Source organism: Lithobates pipiens, unplaced genomic scaffold (assembly GCF_037356315.1).
Source record: "Lithobates pipiens isolate NorthernLeopardFrog02 unplaced genomic scaffold, aLitPip1_a1.2 Scaffold_13, whole genome shotgun sequence".
Taxonomy (NCBI): Eukaryota; Metazoa; Chordata; class Amphibia; order Anura; family Ranidae; genus Lithobates; species Lithobates pipiens.
The window spans coordinates 98,066,457-98,081,317 of record NW_027507718.1 but is presented as its reverse complement, the minus strand read 5'-3'; the positions used below and the strand labels follow the sequence as shown (position 1 = coordinate 98,081,317).

At 43.1% G+C, this 14,861-nt stretch overlaps 1 protein-coding gene across 1 annotated transcript in view; it reads left to right on the top strand.

Moving 5' to 3' along the window:
- The window catches only part of DCAF10 (DDB1 and CUL4 associated factor 10), a 38,901-nt gene extending 24,103 nt beyond the window's left edge, over positions 1-14,798 (top strand). Inside the window, exons 6-7 of the mRNA XM_077475311.1 lie at positions 9,681-9,826; positions 12,714-14,798. Of these exons, the coding sequence (XP_077331437.1) occupies positions 9,681-9,826; positions 12,714-13,082 (515 nt within the window). The 3' untranslated portion in view covers positions 13,083-14,798. The remainder of the gene's footprint in view (positions 1-9,680; positions 9,827-12,713) is intronic.
- The last annotated feature ends 63 nt before the right edge of the window (positions 14,799-14,861 follow it).

The following is a 14,861-nucleotide window of genomic DNA, read 5'->3' as shown; positions in this document are numbered from 1 at the left end:
TTAGAAATCATGGCGGCCGATAGCCGATATATGATGCCGATTTTTTTTTTTTTGGGCCGATATGTTAGGCCGATTTTATTTTATTTATTTATTTTTTTTTCCTTTTTTATAATTATTATTTTTTTTTAATCCCTCTTGATCTAACACACCTTTCCCACTGGGGTGTTTTTCAGGCGCTTTTGGGATAAAAATGGCGCCTGTAAAGTGCCTGCAAAATGGCTCCCCTGCAGTCTGTGTGAAAGACAGAGTGCTTTCACACTGAGGCGATGCGCTGGCAGGATCTTAAAAAAAAAAAGTCCTGCAAGCAGCACGTTTGGAGTGGTGTATACCGCTCCTCCACCACTCCTGCCCATTGATATGAATGGGCACCACTGCCGAAGCGCATGCAATGCGATTTGGCAGCAGTGCTTCATGGGTGCATTTAACCTCTTCCTTGGCCGCTAGCTGGGTTAGATTTGCCCCACTAGCAGCCAAATGGCACCGCTAAAATTATGGTAGAGAGCCGCTAAAACGTGCGTTTTACCATCAACGCCTGCCCGCTCCAGTGTGAAAGCAGTCTTCATAAGTGATACAGAAAATTTCTTACATTTAAACATTTATTAAACAAAACAAACCTCCAATCAGTTTACTTGTATGTATGATTTAGATTTAAAAAAAAAAAAAACTATATATTAAATAAAAAAACTAATATATTAAATAAAAAACTTTTGGACGAAAAAGAAAAATGGGCTAACTTTACTGTTTTTATTTTATTTTTATTTTTTAAATAGTGTCTTTTTTTTTCCCCAAAAAAATGCATTTGAAAGACCTCTGTGCAAATGCCGTGTGACATAAAATATTGCAACAACCGCTATTTTATTCCCTAGGATCTCTGCTAAAAAAATATATATAATTTTTGGGGGGGTCTAAGTGATTTTCTCGCAGAAAATACAAGATTTTTTACTTGTAAGCAACAAGTGTCAGAAAAGATTTAGTCTTTAAATGGTTAAACTGAGAACTTCTACACACAGAGATGACTTCATTCATTCAAGTGTAAACATTGTATCTTTCTGTTCTTTTCTTGGCAGCCTGCCCAGAGAGGAGGAAGACGTTTCTATGGCAACTTACACTGACTTCTATTACAGAAGTCATTTCAAAGTCCCACTGTAGTTCTAAATCGGCTTTTTATCAGCACAATCGGCCGATGCCGATTATTTAAAAAACGGCAAATATCGGCCGATATATCGGTCGACCTCTACTTAAGTGTTGCTCTGTGGACCAGACTTTTCAAAAAGCTCTTACTGATTTACCCTTTCAAGGCGATCGTCTGTTTGGGGCTACTCTGGATGACATCATTAATGCCGCATACACACAAGCAGACTTTCTGGCAGAAAAGGTCGGACATTCCGCTTTGTGTGTGCGCGTGTGCTTCATCTGATTTTATTTATTTTTATTTTTTTCCAAAATTCTGACAGACCTAGAAATGGTAATCAATAGCAGTACAGCGCAGATCTTATAACCTAATACAAAAATTAATATGTACATAACAATCAGTTAATATTATAGAAATACAGGATAGATAAGATGAAACCAAGAATCAAGAGTCCACATGTGCAGAGTGTTCTTATCCAGCGAGTTGGGGTGATTGATGTGATCCCCTCCAGCATTGATAAAAATGGACTCTAACCTTTTAAACTCTGGACCCCTGAGTACTCAGGTCAAAGAAAGCATTTCCCATCAAGGGTTTTTTTTTTTTTTTTTTTATTCTTTATTTCTTTGCAAAAATACAAAACATAAGTTGTTAATGAAAATTACATATACAAAATACTTTCTAATAGCCACATATTCCAATAAACATCAAGAAAAAAAAAAAAAAAAAAGAAAAACCAAAAACGCCACATTATATTCTTGCCTTTTTTACAAACAAAACAATATTAATTTAATATTAATACTATATCGATTCCCCCTAGCGGACCTATTCCCTCTCCATTTTCAAGGAGAGAAAAAAATATATAATCAATATGTAAATCATAGGAAGTTGCCGAGTATCTTTGTCAATACAGATGCAGAAAAGGCCTTCGATAGGGTCAATTGGCCCTTTATGTTAGGAGTCTTAAAACAAATGGGCCTTGGGGACCGAATGTTGGACTGGATAGCAGGAATATATTCAAAGCCACAAGCATTGGTGAAGGTCAATGGGATAAACTCTAAAAATTTCCCAATTTCTAATGGGACGCGTCAGGGATGTCCCCTGTCGCCTCTTTTATTTGCATTGTCATTGGAACCTTTGTTAAATAGAATTAGACAGAACCCCGATATTAAAGGTATTCCTTTAGCGGATCAGGAATATAAACTTTCAGCATATGCAGATGATTTATTATTTTCACTTTCTAGTCCACAAATATCACTACCCAATTTACTGGGGGAAATAGAGCGTTACGGAGCTCTGTCTAATTTTAAAATAAACTATAGCAAGTCAGAGGTGATGGGGATATCGCTGGAAAGTTCCATTCAAAAAAATTTAGAAGACAATTTCAAGTTTAAATGGATAGCTATAGCGCTGAACTATTTAGGGATAAAGATTCCATCTAATTTAATGGAAGCATACGCATTGAACTTTCCACCTTTAAGGGAAATTAGTATAACGTTGAATGAATGGAGCAAATCCTCACACTCCTGGTTTGGGAGAAGTAACATCTTAAAAATGAACATAGTCCCTAAGTTCCTTTATTTATTCCAGGCACTACCGATCCGGATTCCACTTGCCTTCTTTAGTAAAATCCGAACAATTTTTATAAAGTTTATATGGGCAAGTAAGCGTCCTAGGATTAATAGGAAGCTACTAACACTGCCTAAAGAGGCGGGTGGAATTGCAGCGCCGGATTTATACAAATACTACCAGGCTACTCAGCTTGGTAGAATTTGGATTGGTGCCGCCATAGAGACAGTAAAAGGTGGGTAGCTATGGAACAACAAGTAAGCCCTATTCCTTTAGATAGAGCTATGTGGTGTGGCACGGCTATACCTCCTATATTAAGAGCCCATCCTTTAATAGGACCTACGCTTCAGATGGGAGCTAAAGCCTAACGGATCCCCAGAATTTCCACAGCAAAATCCCCTTTATTTCCCATTCTTGGGAATCCACATTTCCTGCCTGGCCTGGAAATAGGAGTATTTAGGAACTTAAGAAAGAAGGGATGTTTTCAGGCATCACATTTCTTGAGGTCAAAAAAATGGCCATCAATAGAAATGTTAATGCAATCAGGAGGACAATATGAACTACCCCTATGGCAGGCGTTACAGGTTAAACATTTTTTGGATACTCTGGGATCGACTGAGGATTTACGATCGGCCACTTACTAAGTTTGAAGGATATTGTGAGGAGAAGGAGCCCCTATCCCATATTATTTCTAAAATATATGCTTTATTAATTTCTCCTTTAGAGGATATTGATATAATAAGTTTAGATAAGTGGGAAAGGGATCTCGGACAAACCTTTACCTCGGCCCAACGACAAAAAATCATATATTTGACTTTTAAATCATCTAGATGTGTCAAGATACAGGAATTAAATTATAAAGTATTAATGCGTTGGTATTATACTCCATCACGAATGCATACTTTCTTTCCAGAGTCATCAGATAGATGTTGGAGGTGTGGTAAGGAGAGAGGTACTATTGCCCATATTTTTTGGTTTTGCCCAGTAATAAAACGGTTTTGGGAAGAGGTTCGGAAAATCTCTAATTGTTTACTGAATATTATCTTGAGGAAGATCCGGCCTTCTTTCTATTACAATGTACACATATTCCATCAGAGAGATACAAGAACTCATTGTTATGTCATCTGGTGAATGCAGCTAAAAGCTGCATTGCCACTTGCTGGAAGGAAACAAGGGCACCGTGAATTTTGCAATGGTTAAACAAAGTAAGGAAAATTGGGATCATGGAGAATTTGATCCCTATGCCTCTGGAGGAAAGGGAAATTATAGTGCAAGTCTGGGCCCCGTGGGAAATATTTTTACAGTCGGAGGAGGGGAAGGGGTTGATTGGAGAGGAGGCTGAGGATTAGACCAAATGGTTAAGTGATGTAAACCTTACCCTTCGTTGGGCGGGGTCGGCTTCCATCCCCTGTCTCCCTCTTTCCTACCCTCCAACTGCTCCCTCCCCCCCCCCCTTTTTTTTTTTTTTTTTTTTTCCCATCAAGGGTTAAACAGAGGAATCCAAGTTCATATATTGACACTCCTGGTGTTTTGCTCATATCCCATACATATCATAGTGGTTCCATTTGTCATATGTAAAAGATAAAATAGCAACATCTAGTGCTCTCTGTATAAAATGATTTATTAAAAGGCAAATACAAGTACACTCACATTGTACAGCACTGCGCCCCAGTGCTAGGTGACAAGCGAAACAAATAAGGCAATATCCGATAAACGATCATGCACGGATCAGTGTTTGGACTAGCGGGTGACGTCACAACTAAGGTCACGTGGTATTCCGGACGCGTTGCGTCCCCAAAGTAGGCAGGACTTCATCAGTGGCCACTGATGAAATCCTGCCTACTTTGGGGACGCAACGCGTACGGAATACGTGACCTTAGTCATGACGTCACCCGCTAGTCCAAACGCTGATCCGTGCATGATCGTTTATCGGATATTGCCTTATTTGTTTCGCTTGTCACCTAGCACTGGGGCGCAGTGCTGTACAATGTGAGTGTACTTTTATTTGCCTTTTAATAAATCATTTTATACAGAGAGCACTAGATGTTGCTATTTTATCTTTTACATATGACAAATGGAGCCACTATGATATGTATGGGATATGAGCAAACACCAGGAGTGTCAATATATGAACTTGGATTCCTCTGTTTAACCCTTGATGGGAAATACTTTCTTTGACCTGTCTGAGTACTCAGGGGTCCAGAGTTTAAGGTAAGAGTCCATTTTTATCGATGCTGGAGGGGATCACATCAATCACCCCAACTCGCTGGATAAGAACACTCTGCACACGTGGACTCTTGATTCTTGGTTTCACCTTATCTATCCTGTATTTCTATAATATTAACTGATTATGTACATATTATTTTTTGTATTAGGTTATAACATCTGCGCTGTACTGCTTTTATTGATTAGCACTCATTGTGGGATTTGGTAATTTGACCCTCAGTATTCTAGCTGCAGAATTAGATTAGGGAACTTGTTGCATGTTTAGCGCTGGTTGATTTATTTTTATTTTTTTATATTTAGACCTAGAAATGGAACATGTTTCAAATCTTTCCACCGGAACCAGTTCCTATCGAGAAAACAGTTTGTCTGTATGCTATTCCGAAAGACCAAAAACGACGCAAAGGCAGCTACTGGCTATTGAACTTCCTTTTTCCAGTCCTGTCGTACGTCATTGCGTTCTAGACGGTCAGACTTTGGTGTGATCGTGTGTAGGCAAGTCCATTTCGGCGGAACTCCATCAAAGTTCTTTGGAGTCCGGTGAGAAGTCCGCTCGTGTGTGCGCGGCATTAAAGTGTCACCGGGGGTGAGGGGAGTTGGAGAGTACCTTTCTTCCACAGTCTGAAAAGGGGAAGGAGCCCAGTCGCAGACGTGGCCCTTCCTTCTCGGTACAGTTTTTTTCTTCCCTCCGGGTCCATGACAAGGGTTCAAAGTCCTTTAAGCGCTCCTCGGGAAGTTCCAAGCGACACTGGCAAGCTGAGAGCGGGTTTCTCTAGACCCGCTGACAAGGGCCCTTCGGTATGAAGGTGCGCCTTCACCCGTGTCTGGGGTGGGGGACGTCTTTGCTGGTTTCCGGGCCCGTGGACCTCTTTGATAAATTGACAAGTGGGCCCACAAAGTGATTGTACGGTTACAAGCTAGAGTTCCAGTCTTGTCCCCAGAAAATACTTTTCCCTTCCAATGTGCATCTGTCCCCGGACCGCTTGCAAGACCTCCATGGTGCCGTGCAAGACCTGTTTCCTCAGGGGGTGATTTTCCCGGTACCAGTGTCGGAATGTTTTCAGGGGTTTAATTCAAATCTGTTCAGGGTCCTAAAGAAAGAGGGCACAGAGGTAGCCAGGCGGGGCCAGTATTGTCTAATCTACGCCTTTTACTCCTTTCAAGCTTCAGCCGCAGCTTATGCGCAGGATCAATACCGAAAGGATGGTTTGCAGTCATTCTAATGGCCCTGGACTGGCATCGTTGGTCTTGGTACTCAGACCTGGTGCACCTGGTCGCCGACGCCCCTTGTGTCGTGAGGGGCCTCTGACTTTGGTCTGTGCTCCCTGTGAGGGGCCTTGGTCTGTGCTCCTTATGCCGGGCATCCAGCATCCCCTGTGTGGAGCCTTGGTCGAAATCCCCTGTGCGGGCAGTGGGTTTCTCAGTTGGTGGCCCCCCTCCCTTTATTTTTTTGGTGTGGTGACGCTTGGTAAATGGTCTAATAAATGGCACCCTCCCCTACTGCCTGTGTCTTGAATGATCCTATATCTGGCTCTGCCGCCACAGACATGGCCCACCTTGCCGGGTTGGTGGCCACACTCCATGTCCTGTCAGGGAGTGAGGAAGATTCCTGCACAACTGCAGTGGTGCACAAAAAGGTGATGGTTGTCGCACTTATTACCTCTGTGCAGGAACCTTTCAAGATGGGGGATGCAGTAGTGGCTACAGCGGAGGGCCAGTTCCCCTTTGGCACCCATAAGCCATCTTGCGTGGGAAAAGCATTTCCTTCTCCCTCCTTATTTTGACAAATTTGTCCCTGAAGACTGGGAGTGTCCAAAGTGCCCCTTTGTGCTTCTGAAAATGTTTGCTGTGAAGTACCCCTTTGAGGAGTCCCTACTTCAGAAGTGGACCCCTCCTTTAGGTTGCTCAAGGCAACCATGATTCCAATAGAGGAATCTCTGGCTTCTAAAGATTCCCCTGACATACCTGGATGGGGAGCAGAATCCCCCTGCTTTTGCTACATTGGCGGACCTGTTGGTCTAGGCGCTGCAGTTTGTCTGCTATGCCTCTTGGCTGCAGTTCCCCTGGTTTCTGAGTCCTCTGTTTCCGCAGTGGTGCTTAGACATGTATTGTAGGGGGCTACCCTGGATGACATCATTACGCGTCTTGATTTTGTCTGGTTACAAGATATAGTTTTCTGGCCTTGTTCCCCATAAAAGGAGTTTTTGCTTCCAATGTGCGTCTATCGCCGGACTGCCCGTGGGGCTGTGCAAGCCCCGTTGCTTCAGAGTGCGATTGTGTCGAACAGTTTTCAGGGGTTTTATTCAAACCTGTTTGCAGTCCAAAAGATGGAGGGCACAGTATGTTCAGTTCTGGACTTCAAGGCCCTGACCTGCCTTGTGTGGCTACAGAAGTTCAGGATAGTCTGTCTGCACGGCAGTGGCACCCCTTCATCATGGGAACTTTCTGGTTTATTTCGACATCACAAATGCTTACTTAAAGAGGAAGTAAACCCTGATGGGTTTACTTCCTCTTTTTTTTCCCTGCAAAGGTAAAGCATAATGGACTACTATGCATCGCATAGTAGCTCATTATGTGTCACTTACCTGACACAGGAGCCAGCGAAGTCGCCGCTGATCCCTGTAGTCCGCCGCATCCATGTTGCTGGTGGCGTCTCGCAGCTCAGACGAATCACAGCGGCGAAGCCGCGATGACGTCACTCCCGCGCATGCGCACGGGAGTCGCGTCTCGCAGCTCCGCCGCTGCCACTCGGAGAAGCCGCGATGACGTCACTCCCGCGCATGCGCACGGGAGTCGACAAATTAGGCAAATCCATTCATGGATTTGCCGCATTTAGTGCGCCTGCGCGCCGCTGTCTACGGCGCATGCGCCGTAGACAGCGGTGCCCATTTTCGGGCAAATATCTCCTAAACCATATAGGTTTAGGAGATATTGCTTGGACCTACAGGTAAGCCTTAATCTAGGCTTACCTGTAGGTCCAAGTTGTTTGGAAGGGTTTACTTCCTCTTTAAGCATTCCACTATGTGCCCGACCCCCAGCACTTCTTCTGTTTTTCCTGTGGGTGCTGAGCATTATCAGCGTGTGGTGTTGCCCTTTTGATCTTGCCACCACTCCTCGGGGGTTCACGAGGTGTTGGCCCCCCTGAATGTGGCGTGGTTACGTCAGTGGGGTTTTACGGTCTTTGGCTGCCTGGATGATCATCTTCTGTGAGTCCTCGACTACCCCCAAGGTGCAACATAGCTCCTATACAGACTTTGACAGATTTCAGTTGGCTTCTATACCATCTGAAGTCTGCTTTGGTCCCTTCCAGAACATTCGATTATCTGAGCCTGACCCGGGCCTCAGCTCTGGCCAGAGTGTTTCTTCCTCTGGACAAACTCCAGAAGTTGCATGCTGCATTTTCATTTACTGCATGTGGGTGTTGGGTCTGATGGTATCCACCTTTTTTGAGGCGATTTTTCCATTTGCACAGTTGCATACAAGCTCCCTTCAGGGAGATCCTGGCATAATGGGACAAGTGCCCGAGGTCTCTGGACAATCGGATTTGGCTTTTGTCAGGGCCAGGTGTCGGCCTGAGTGGTCTTCAGCGTCCTCTGGTCTGGCATTCCCTGGTGCGTACCTTCCAAATTTCCATACACAGATCCCGGTTCTCCTTGTGTCAGCGGCGATAGCGGAAGCCCGGCGGTGATCGTGACCAACTGGTACATGCCCACTAGTGGCCACAGGGCGAAGTGACATTATATAACGTAATTTCGCCCAGCCGTGCCATTCTGCCGCTGTACAACTGCTGTGGCTGGTCGGCAAGAGGTGCACAGGTCGTCTGGTGCTAGAATTTTTGCTGTCTGACATTTGCAGTAATACCTCACATGTGGTGTGATCACCGTTTACATATGCAGTTGGGACCTACGTATGCATTCGCATTTGCACGGGGGGACAGGGATGCTTTCATCTTTTTTTATTTATTTTATTTAAATGTTATTTTTGGATTAACTTTGATGTCACAAAGAATAAACAACATCCTTTGTGATATCATGGGCAGCAACAAGTACTCTTTATGAGAGATCTGAGGTCTATTAGACCCCAGATCTCTCCTCTGCTCTCAAAGGCATACAAACAAACCAAGATTGGTTGGACCAGATGCTTTGCAAGCCAGTATCAAAAGTGACAAAATCCTTTTTATTTCATTTCTGGTTCACCAAGCCCTACAGGTGGCAGAAGTCCCAGAATCCCTGATAGTTTAAAAGCACCAGAGCCTGGGAATGGCAGCAGCAAGAGGGGGCTCAGAGGTGTGGGATGATCACTGATCACCCATTGCCCACTGAAAACAAAACTTAAAAAAAATTAAAAAAAATAAAAACTATAGCAGGATAATGGCTGCGGCTCCTGGCATCGCTCCTTCCCAGAGGATATGTGTATATTTATATTTACAGTGGTCTGGAAGCAGCTAATCCTGCCTTTTTACTGGCTATGACCAAATTTCAGGTCATTCTGATGAGACAAAGCTCTTGCATGTCTGGTAGTGCCACCTGTCCTTTCTAGCCATCATATTTGTATTGTTCAGTAAAGTATGTTCATGTGCCAATAGGAATGTGTGGGAGGAATGGAGCAAGCTTCTGCATTCCCAGAAGCCATTGTAGATTTGCTCAATGAGAATGTCCCAAGATTCAGCTATTGTTGAAGCCTGCACTTTATGCTTTTTAGCAACTTTAAGCCAAACGTGACATTTTTAAAAAAATTTTATATGTCCTATTTCGCGCAGGTGCTTCCCCTCGTAACAGTCTTGAGGTTCTAACACCAGAGGTTCCTGGAGAGAGAGACCGTGGCAACTGCATTACATCTCTACAACTTCACCCCAAAGGATGGGCTACACTTCTTCGCTGTTCTAGTAATACTGATGACCAAGAGGTAAGAGCGCCAAGCTTCTATTTTGTTGGCGTGATATTTGTTCCTAAATATAGTACTAGGGTTCATTTTAATGACTTTTGATCCCGGTTTTACTGCTTGTCTTCTATGTTTGGATGGATTATATGATTTATAGCAGGAGTGCTCACACTTTGTTACAAATTAATAGTTTGGAATCCTTCATACTGTTGGGGGTTCTGGATTGTGAGGAAAATTGAGTAAATGCTAATGTTTTTGAAGATTTGTGAGACTGGACACACCTGACTTACAGACAGTTTGCCTATAAACATTGCAGTGTGCCTTGTTTCCTATGTGTAAGTTGCTCCATCATATTTTCTGTATGCTAATTACATTAGAAACGTGATATTTTCATTGGCACCAGCCCTTCAGTGAATGAGCAACTGCCGACTTGGAGGACCTCCTGGGTTACAACTCATATCTCAAAACATTGTGATGTGTGCTGCATTGGACTGCTATAACCATCTTGCATTAAATGAATGAGTAGCAGAACACCAGTAATTGCAAAAGGTTATGGCAGCAGTCCACGACATACTGCTGGTGTTTTTCCAGGCCCAGACTAAAAGAATTCAATGTAAGACAGCTGCAATAGCATTAAGCTTTAGGCCTCATGCACACAGGGCATTAGAAAAAACAAGCTGCAAAGCCACTACCAATGCCAGGAAAGTTCCCCTTAAAAACCATACGAGACTGAACAGTCTGGTTTGCTTGGGGGAGTAATTATTTTCTCACTTTGGCGAGGGTTCCCCTTCAAGATCCTCAGCGTACAAGTCGCACCACAAGTTGGATCATCATGATCTGACTTGTGGTGCGACTTCTGTTTTAATCAATGTGCTCTCATAGGGAACCATTGATTTTGACATGTCAAAAAAAAAATTAAGCTGCTTTTACCAGCTGTAACACCTGGTTTTTTTTTTTGTTTTTTTGCAGCTTGAAACCACCTATGCCACTTGCAGATCCCAAAAGCCTGTATGTGTATGGACACATAGAAGAACATGGAGAGGTGTTTTTAAGCGGCAAAAAAAGTCTGACACTGCTAAGACCCCTTTCACATTGAAGGTGCTTTTCAGGAGTTTTAGCGCTAAAATTAGCACCTGAAAAGCATCCCCAATGTGAAAGCCTGAGTGCTTTCACACTAGGGCGGTGCGCTTGCAGGACCGGGAAAAAAAAAAAATCTTGCAAGCAGCATCTTTGGGGCGGTGCGGGAGCTGTGCATACACTGCTCCTAAACTGCCTCTACCATTGACATCAAAGTGCTTCGGCAGCAGTGATTTGCAGGTGGTTTTAACCCTTTCCTTGGCCGCTAGCGCCGCTATAACAGTGGTAAAGCACCCCTAAAACTAGCAGAGCTTTACCGCTAACATGGCCGCGCTAGCAGTGTGAAAGGGGTCTAAAAGCAGCTGTAAAAATGCCCTGTGTGCAGGAGGCCTTATGCTGCGTACACACGATCGGACTATGCGGCGGACTTGGTCCGGCAGACTCAATTCGCCCGTGTGTGGGCTCCGGCTGACTTTTTCTTCCCAAAAAAACAGCGGACTTAGAAAGAAGTCTTGACTCAAAATCGCTCGTCTGTGTGCTAGTTCGCCAGACTTTTGAAATGAACGGACTTGCCCAAACACAGAGTAAAGTCCGTTCGTTTTGACCGTGACTCCGGGTAGATGGGACTAGCGAAGGAAGTCAATGTCGCCACCTCCTGCGGGCCCCCCCAAAGCACCTTTGTCCCCATGTTGATGAGGACAAGGGCCTCTTCCCAACAACCCTGGCCGTTGGTTATTGGGGTCTGCGGGCGGGGGGGCTTATCAGAATCCGGGAGCCCCCTTTAATAAGGGGGACCCCCAGATCCCAGCCCCCCACCCTATGTATCGGGTATTATGTACCCCTACCCATTCACCTGAGGGAAAAAGTGTATATAAAAAAAAACTGTTTTTTAAAGTGGTTTATTAGACAGCTCCAGGGGTCGTCTTCTCAGCGGGCTCCTCCGCTATGTTCCGCTCTTTTACTAGCGGAGGAGCCCGGCTTTCTTCTTCGTCGTCGCCGCCCGGGAGTCTTCTTCCGACTTCGGGTGTCCTGTCCTGCTCTTCGTTTCTTCCGCCGGGCCTCCGCTATCTTCTTCCAGCTCTTTTACTAGCATTGGCCTTCTTCCTCTTCTTCCTCTTCCTCTTCTTCTTCATAAGGGACGGGGTCACCATGTGACATCACCCGGTGACCCCGCCCCTTATGCCTGTATAAGTCGCCACGCAAAGTGTCCCTGGCATTGTGGCCAGAGAATGCGTTGTGTCAACATCGGAAGGAAAAAGACCGGAAAAGTCCGGTCGTGTGTGGGCAAGTCCACTCGTTCGGAAAGTCTGATGGTGTGTACGCGGCATTACTGTCACTGCTGCTGTCCCACTACTCTAGTGTCATTTTGTGGCAGCTGTCAACAGCATACTCATGTTTTTTTCTGCTGAATGAATAAATAACAGGTCAGTACCAGTGATGGTAAGGCTTACTGCAGCTGTCCCAGGACTCATTCATTCAGCCACTGCATGAAAAATGTAGAAGCTGACCTTTTAGTGAATCAACCCCAAAGAATTGTAGGCAGAGGAATAGCATTACAGCTCCTATATGTCTCTTAGTACAGGGTGATTACTATGCAGGTCTAGGCCTAGCGCAAAAGCTAGGTTTGTTGTTGGGCAGGTGCAGGGATATATTGTAGATACCCGCGGAACTCTGGGTGTCCATTTGTTATGTCCTTTAACAGCTAAATTAATAACACTTTTGGAAACTTACCTTAATGATGAATAAACCAATGTTGTACAGCTACCCCTGGGGCTAAATGTGATGGTTTGATGATTTATTTGTTCCCTGACTTTTTTTTGTTTTTTCCTTGCAGTGGACTTGTGTCTACGAGTTTCAAGAAGGGGCCCCTGTACGTCCAATCTCTCCTCGATGCTCTTTGCGTCTGACCCACTATATTGAAGAGGCTAATGTGGGCCGTGGCTATATTAAGGAACTCTGTTTCAGCCCAGACGGACGCATGATTGCCTCTCCTCATGGCTATGGGATCCGATTGCTGGGGTTTGATACCCAGTGCAGTGAGCTTGTAGACTGTTTACCTAAAGAAGCTGGGACTCTACAAGAAATTCGCTCCCTATATTCTCATAGGGACGTTGTCCTGACAACTAAGTTCTCTCCCACCCACTGTCAGATAGCGTCAGGGTGCCTTAGTGGACGGGTCTCCCTGTACCAACCAAAATTTTAACTTCCACAATGCAATTTTTTTTCCAAAGCCAGACTGGGAATCCACTTGTTCTGATTTCTTTAAACATCAGCATTTTGACTTTTCCTGAAACTAGAGGAAAAAACAAAACATTTGTTTACAATAGGTTGTGAGCTTTGTGGTCATACCACTTCCAAATGAATAGAAGTTTATTTCTGCTGTTGATGTAACAGGGCTTGCAATAAAAAAAAAAAAAGAAAAAAAAAAAATCTCTAAAGGAATATATTCTTTTAAGTTTCAGCTCTAAAGGGATATATAAAAGGGCTGTTCTACTAAAACTGGAGAGTGCAAAATCTGGTGCCGCTTTGCATAGAAACCGATCGGCTTCCAGGTTTTTTTTTTTTTTTTTTTTTGTCAAAGCTTAATTGATCAAGCTGAAGTTAGAAGCTGATTGGCTACCATGCACAGCGGCACCAGATTTTTCACTTTCCAGTTCTAGTAAATCAACCCCAAAGTGTGCTTACAAGTGAATATTGAGTTGCCCATAGCAAACAACCAGTGTCCCTGATTTATTTTAGACCCAGACTGTAGGAATTACAGTTGGAAACCGATTGTGATGGGCAACAAGACCTTTTTTTTTTTTTTCTTTTTTCTTTTTTTACAGGACCCTTTCATACATCAGGCCTGGATTTTTTTTTTTTCTTTTTTTTTTTTTGTGTAATTTCCTAGCATTCTTGTCAGACATCTTGCTAGGGAAAAACACTGATGTAAATGTAAGCAAAACTGTTAAAATAATGTGCAGTGCTTCCCAATAAAACAGACACGGTACCAGCTGTTCCCTCCTGATGCACCAATAAACTGTAAACTATGTTATAAGTTTAGCATGAAAGGAACTTTAAAATGCCAGTTGCTTCACCAATGGATTTGGCATGGAATGGTCCCTTCCCTATGGTATCTATAATCTGGTATTCCTGGCATACATCAGCCGTCCTTACTACTTTGGCTGTATAGCCTTTCACCTGTTGTTTTTTTTTTTTCTTTGTTTTTACCTTGTTTCCTTACTTTTATGTTCTGTATCTGTTTGGGTTCATTAAAAGGAAAGCATATCCTACATTTAAACACTTTTATCAAGCAGTCATGAGTTCCGCTTTCATTTTAATATGCTAATAAAACATAATGTTCTTATTCATTAAGACAGTATTAAAAGTCCATATGTAATATGCCAGTCATGATTTGAAACAGTTGTAGCTGTATATTTGGAACTATTTATTTAACAAATTATACGATAAGGATAAGATGTGACTGTGAGCTGTGTGTGATGTTCATCTTCATAAAAAGCAGTCTAGTATAAAAAAATAAAATAAAAAAAAAAACATCATGAAATATTACAAAAATATTTTACTGTGTAAAATGGTTGAAAGATCATGCTTGCTGTTTCATAAGCTGATCACAAGGGGATGCTATATCATTTTGCTGTTATACAATTTGGTTTATTATTCAGTAAGCTCTCTTACAATCCCTTGCAGGGTGCAAAAAAATTTATTTTTTTGTTTTATTTTTTTTGTTTTGTTTTTTTCCTCCTTACCGGGAGCTGTTTAGATAGTGGAGGCCAAAAACTGGTCTCCTTGGCTACATAAGTGACATGCATTTCCTAGTGAAATATTATGTATTTAAATGCTCAAGATCTCATTTACTGTAAACTTTCTGGCTGTTTTAAATATCTATTTAAATAATAAAATATAAAGTAGTATCTGCAAATGTGTGTGTATATACTGTATTTGATTGGTGTGGAAACCCAAATACATCATAAACAGCACAGAA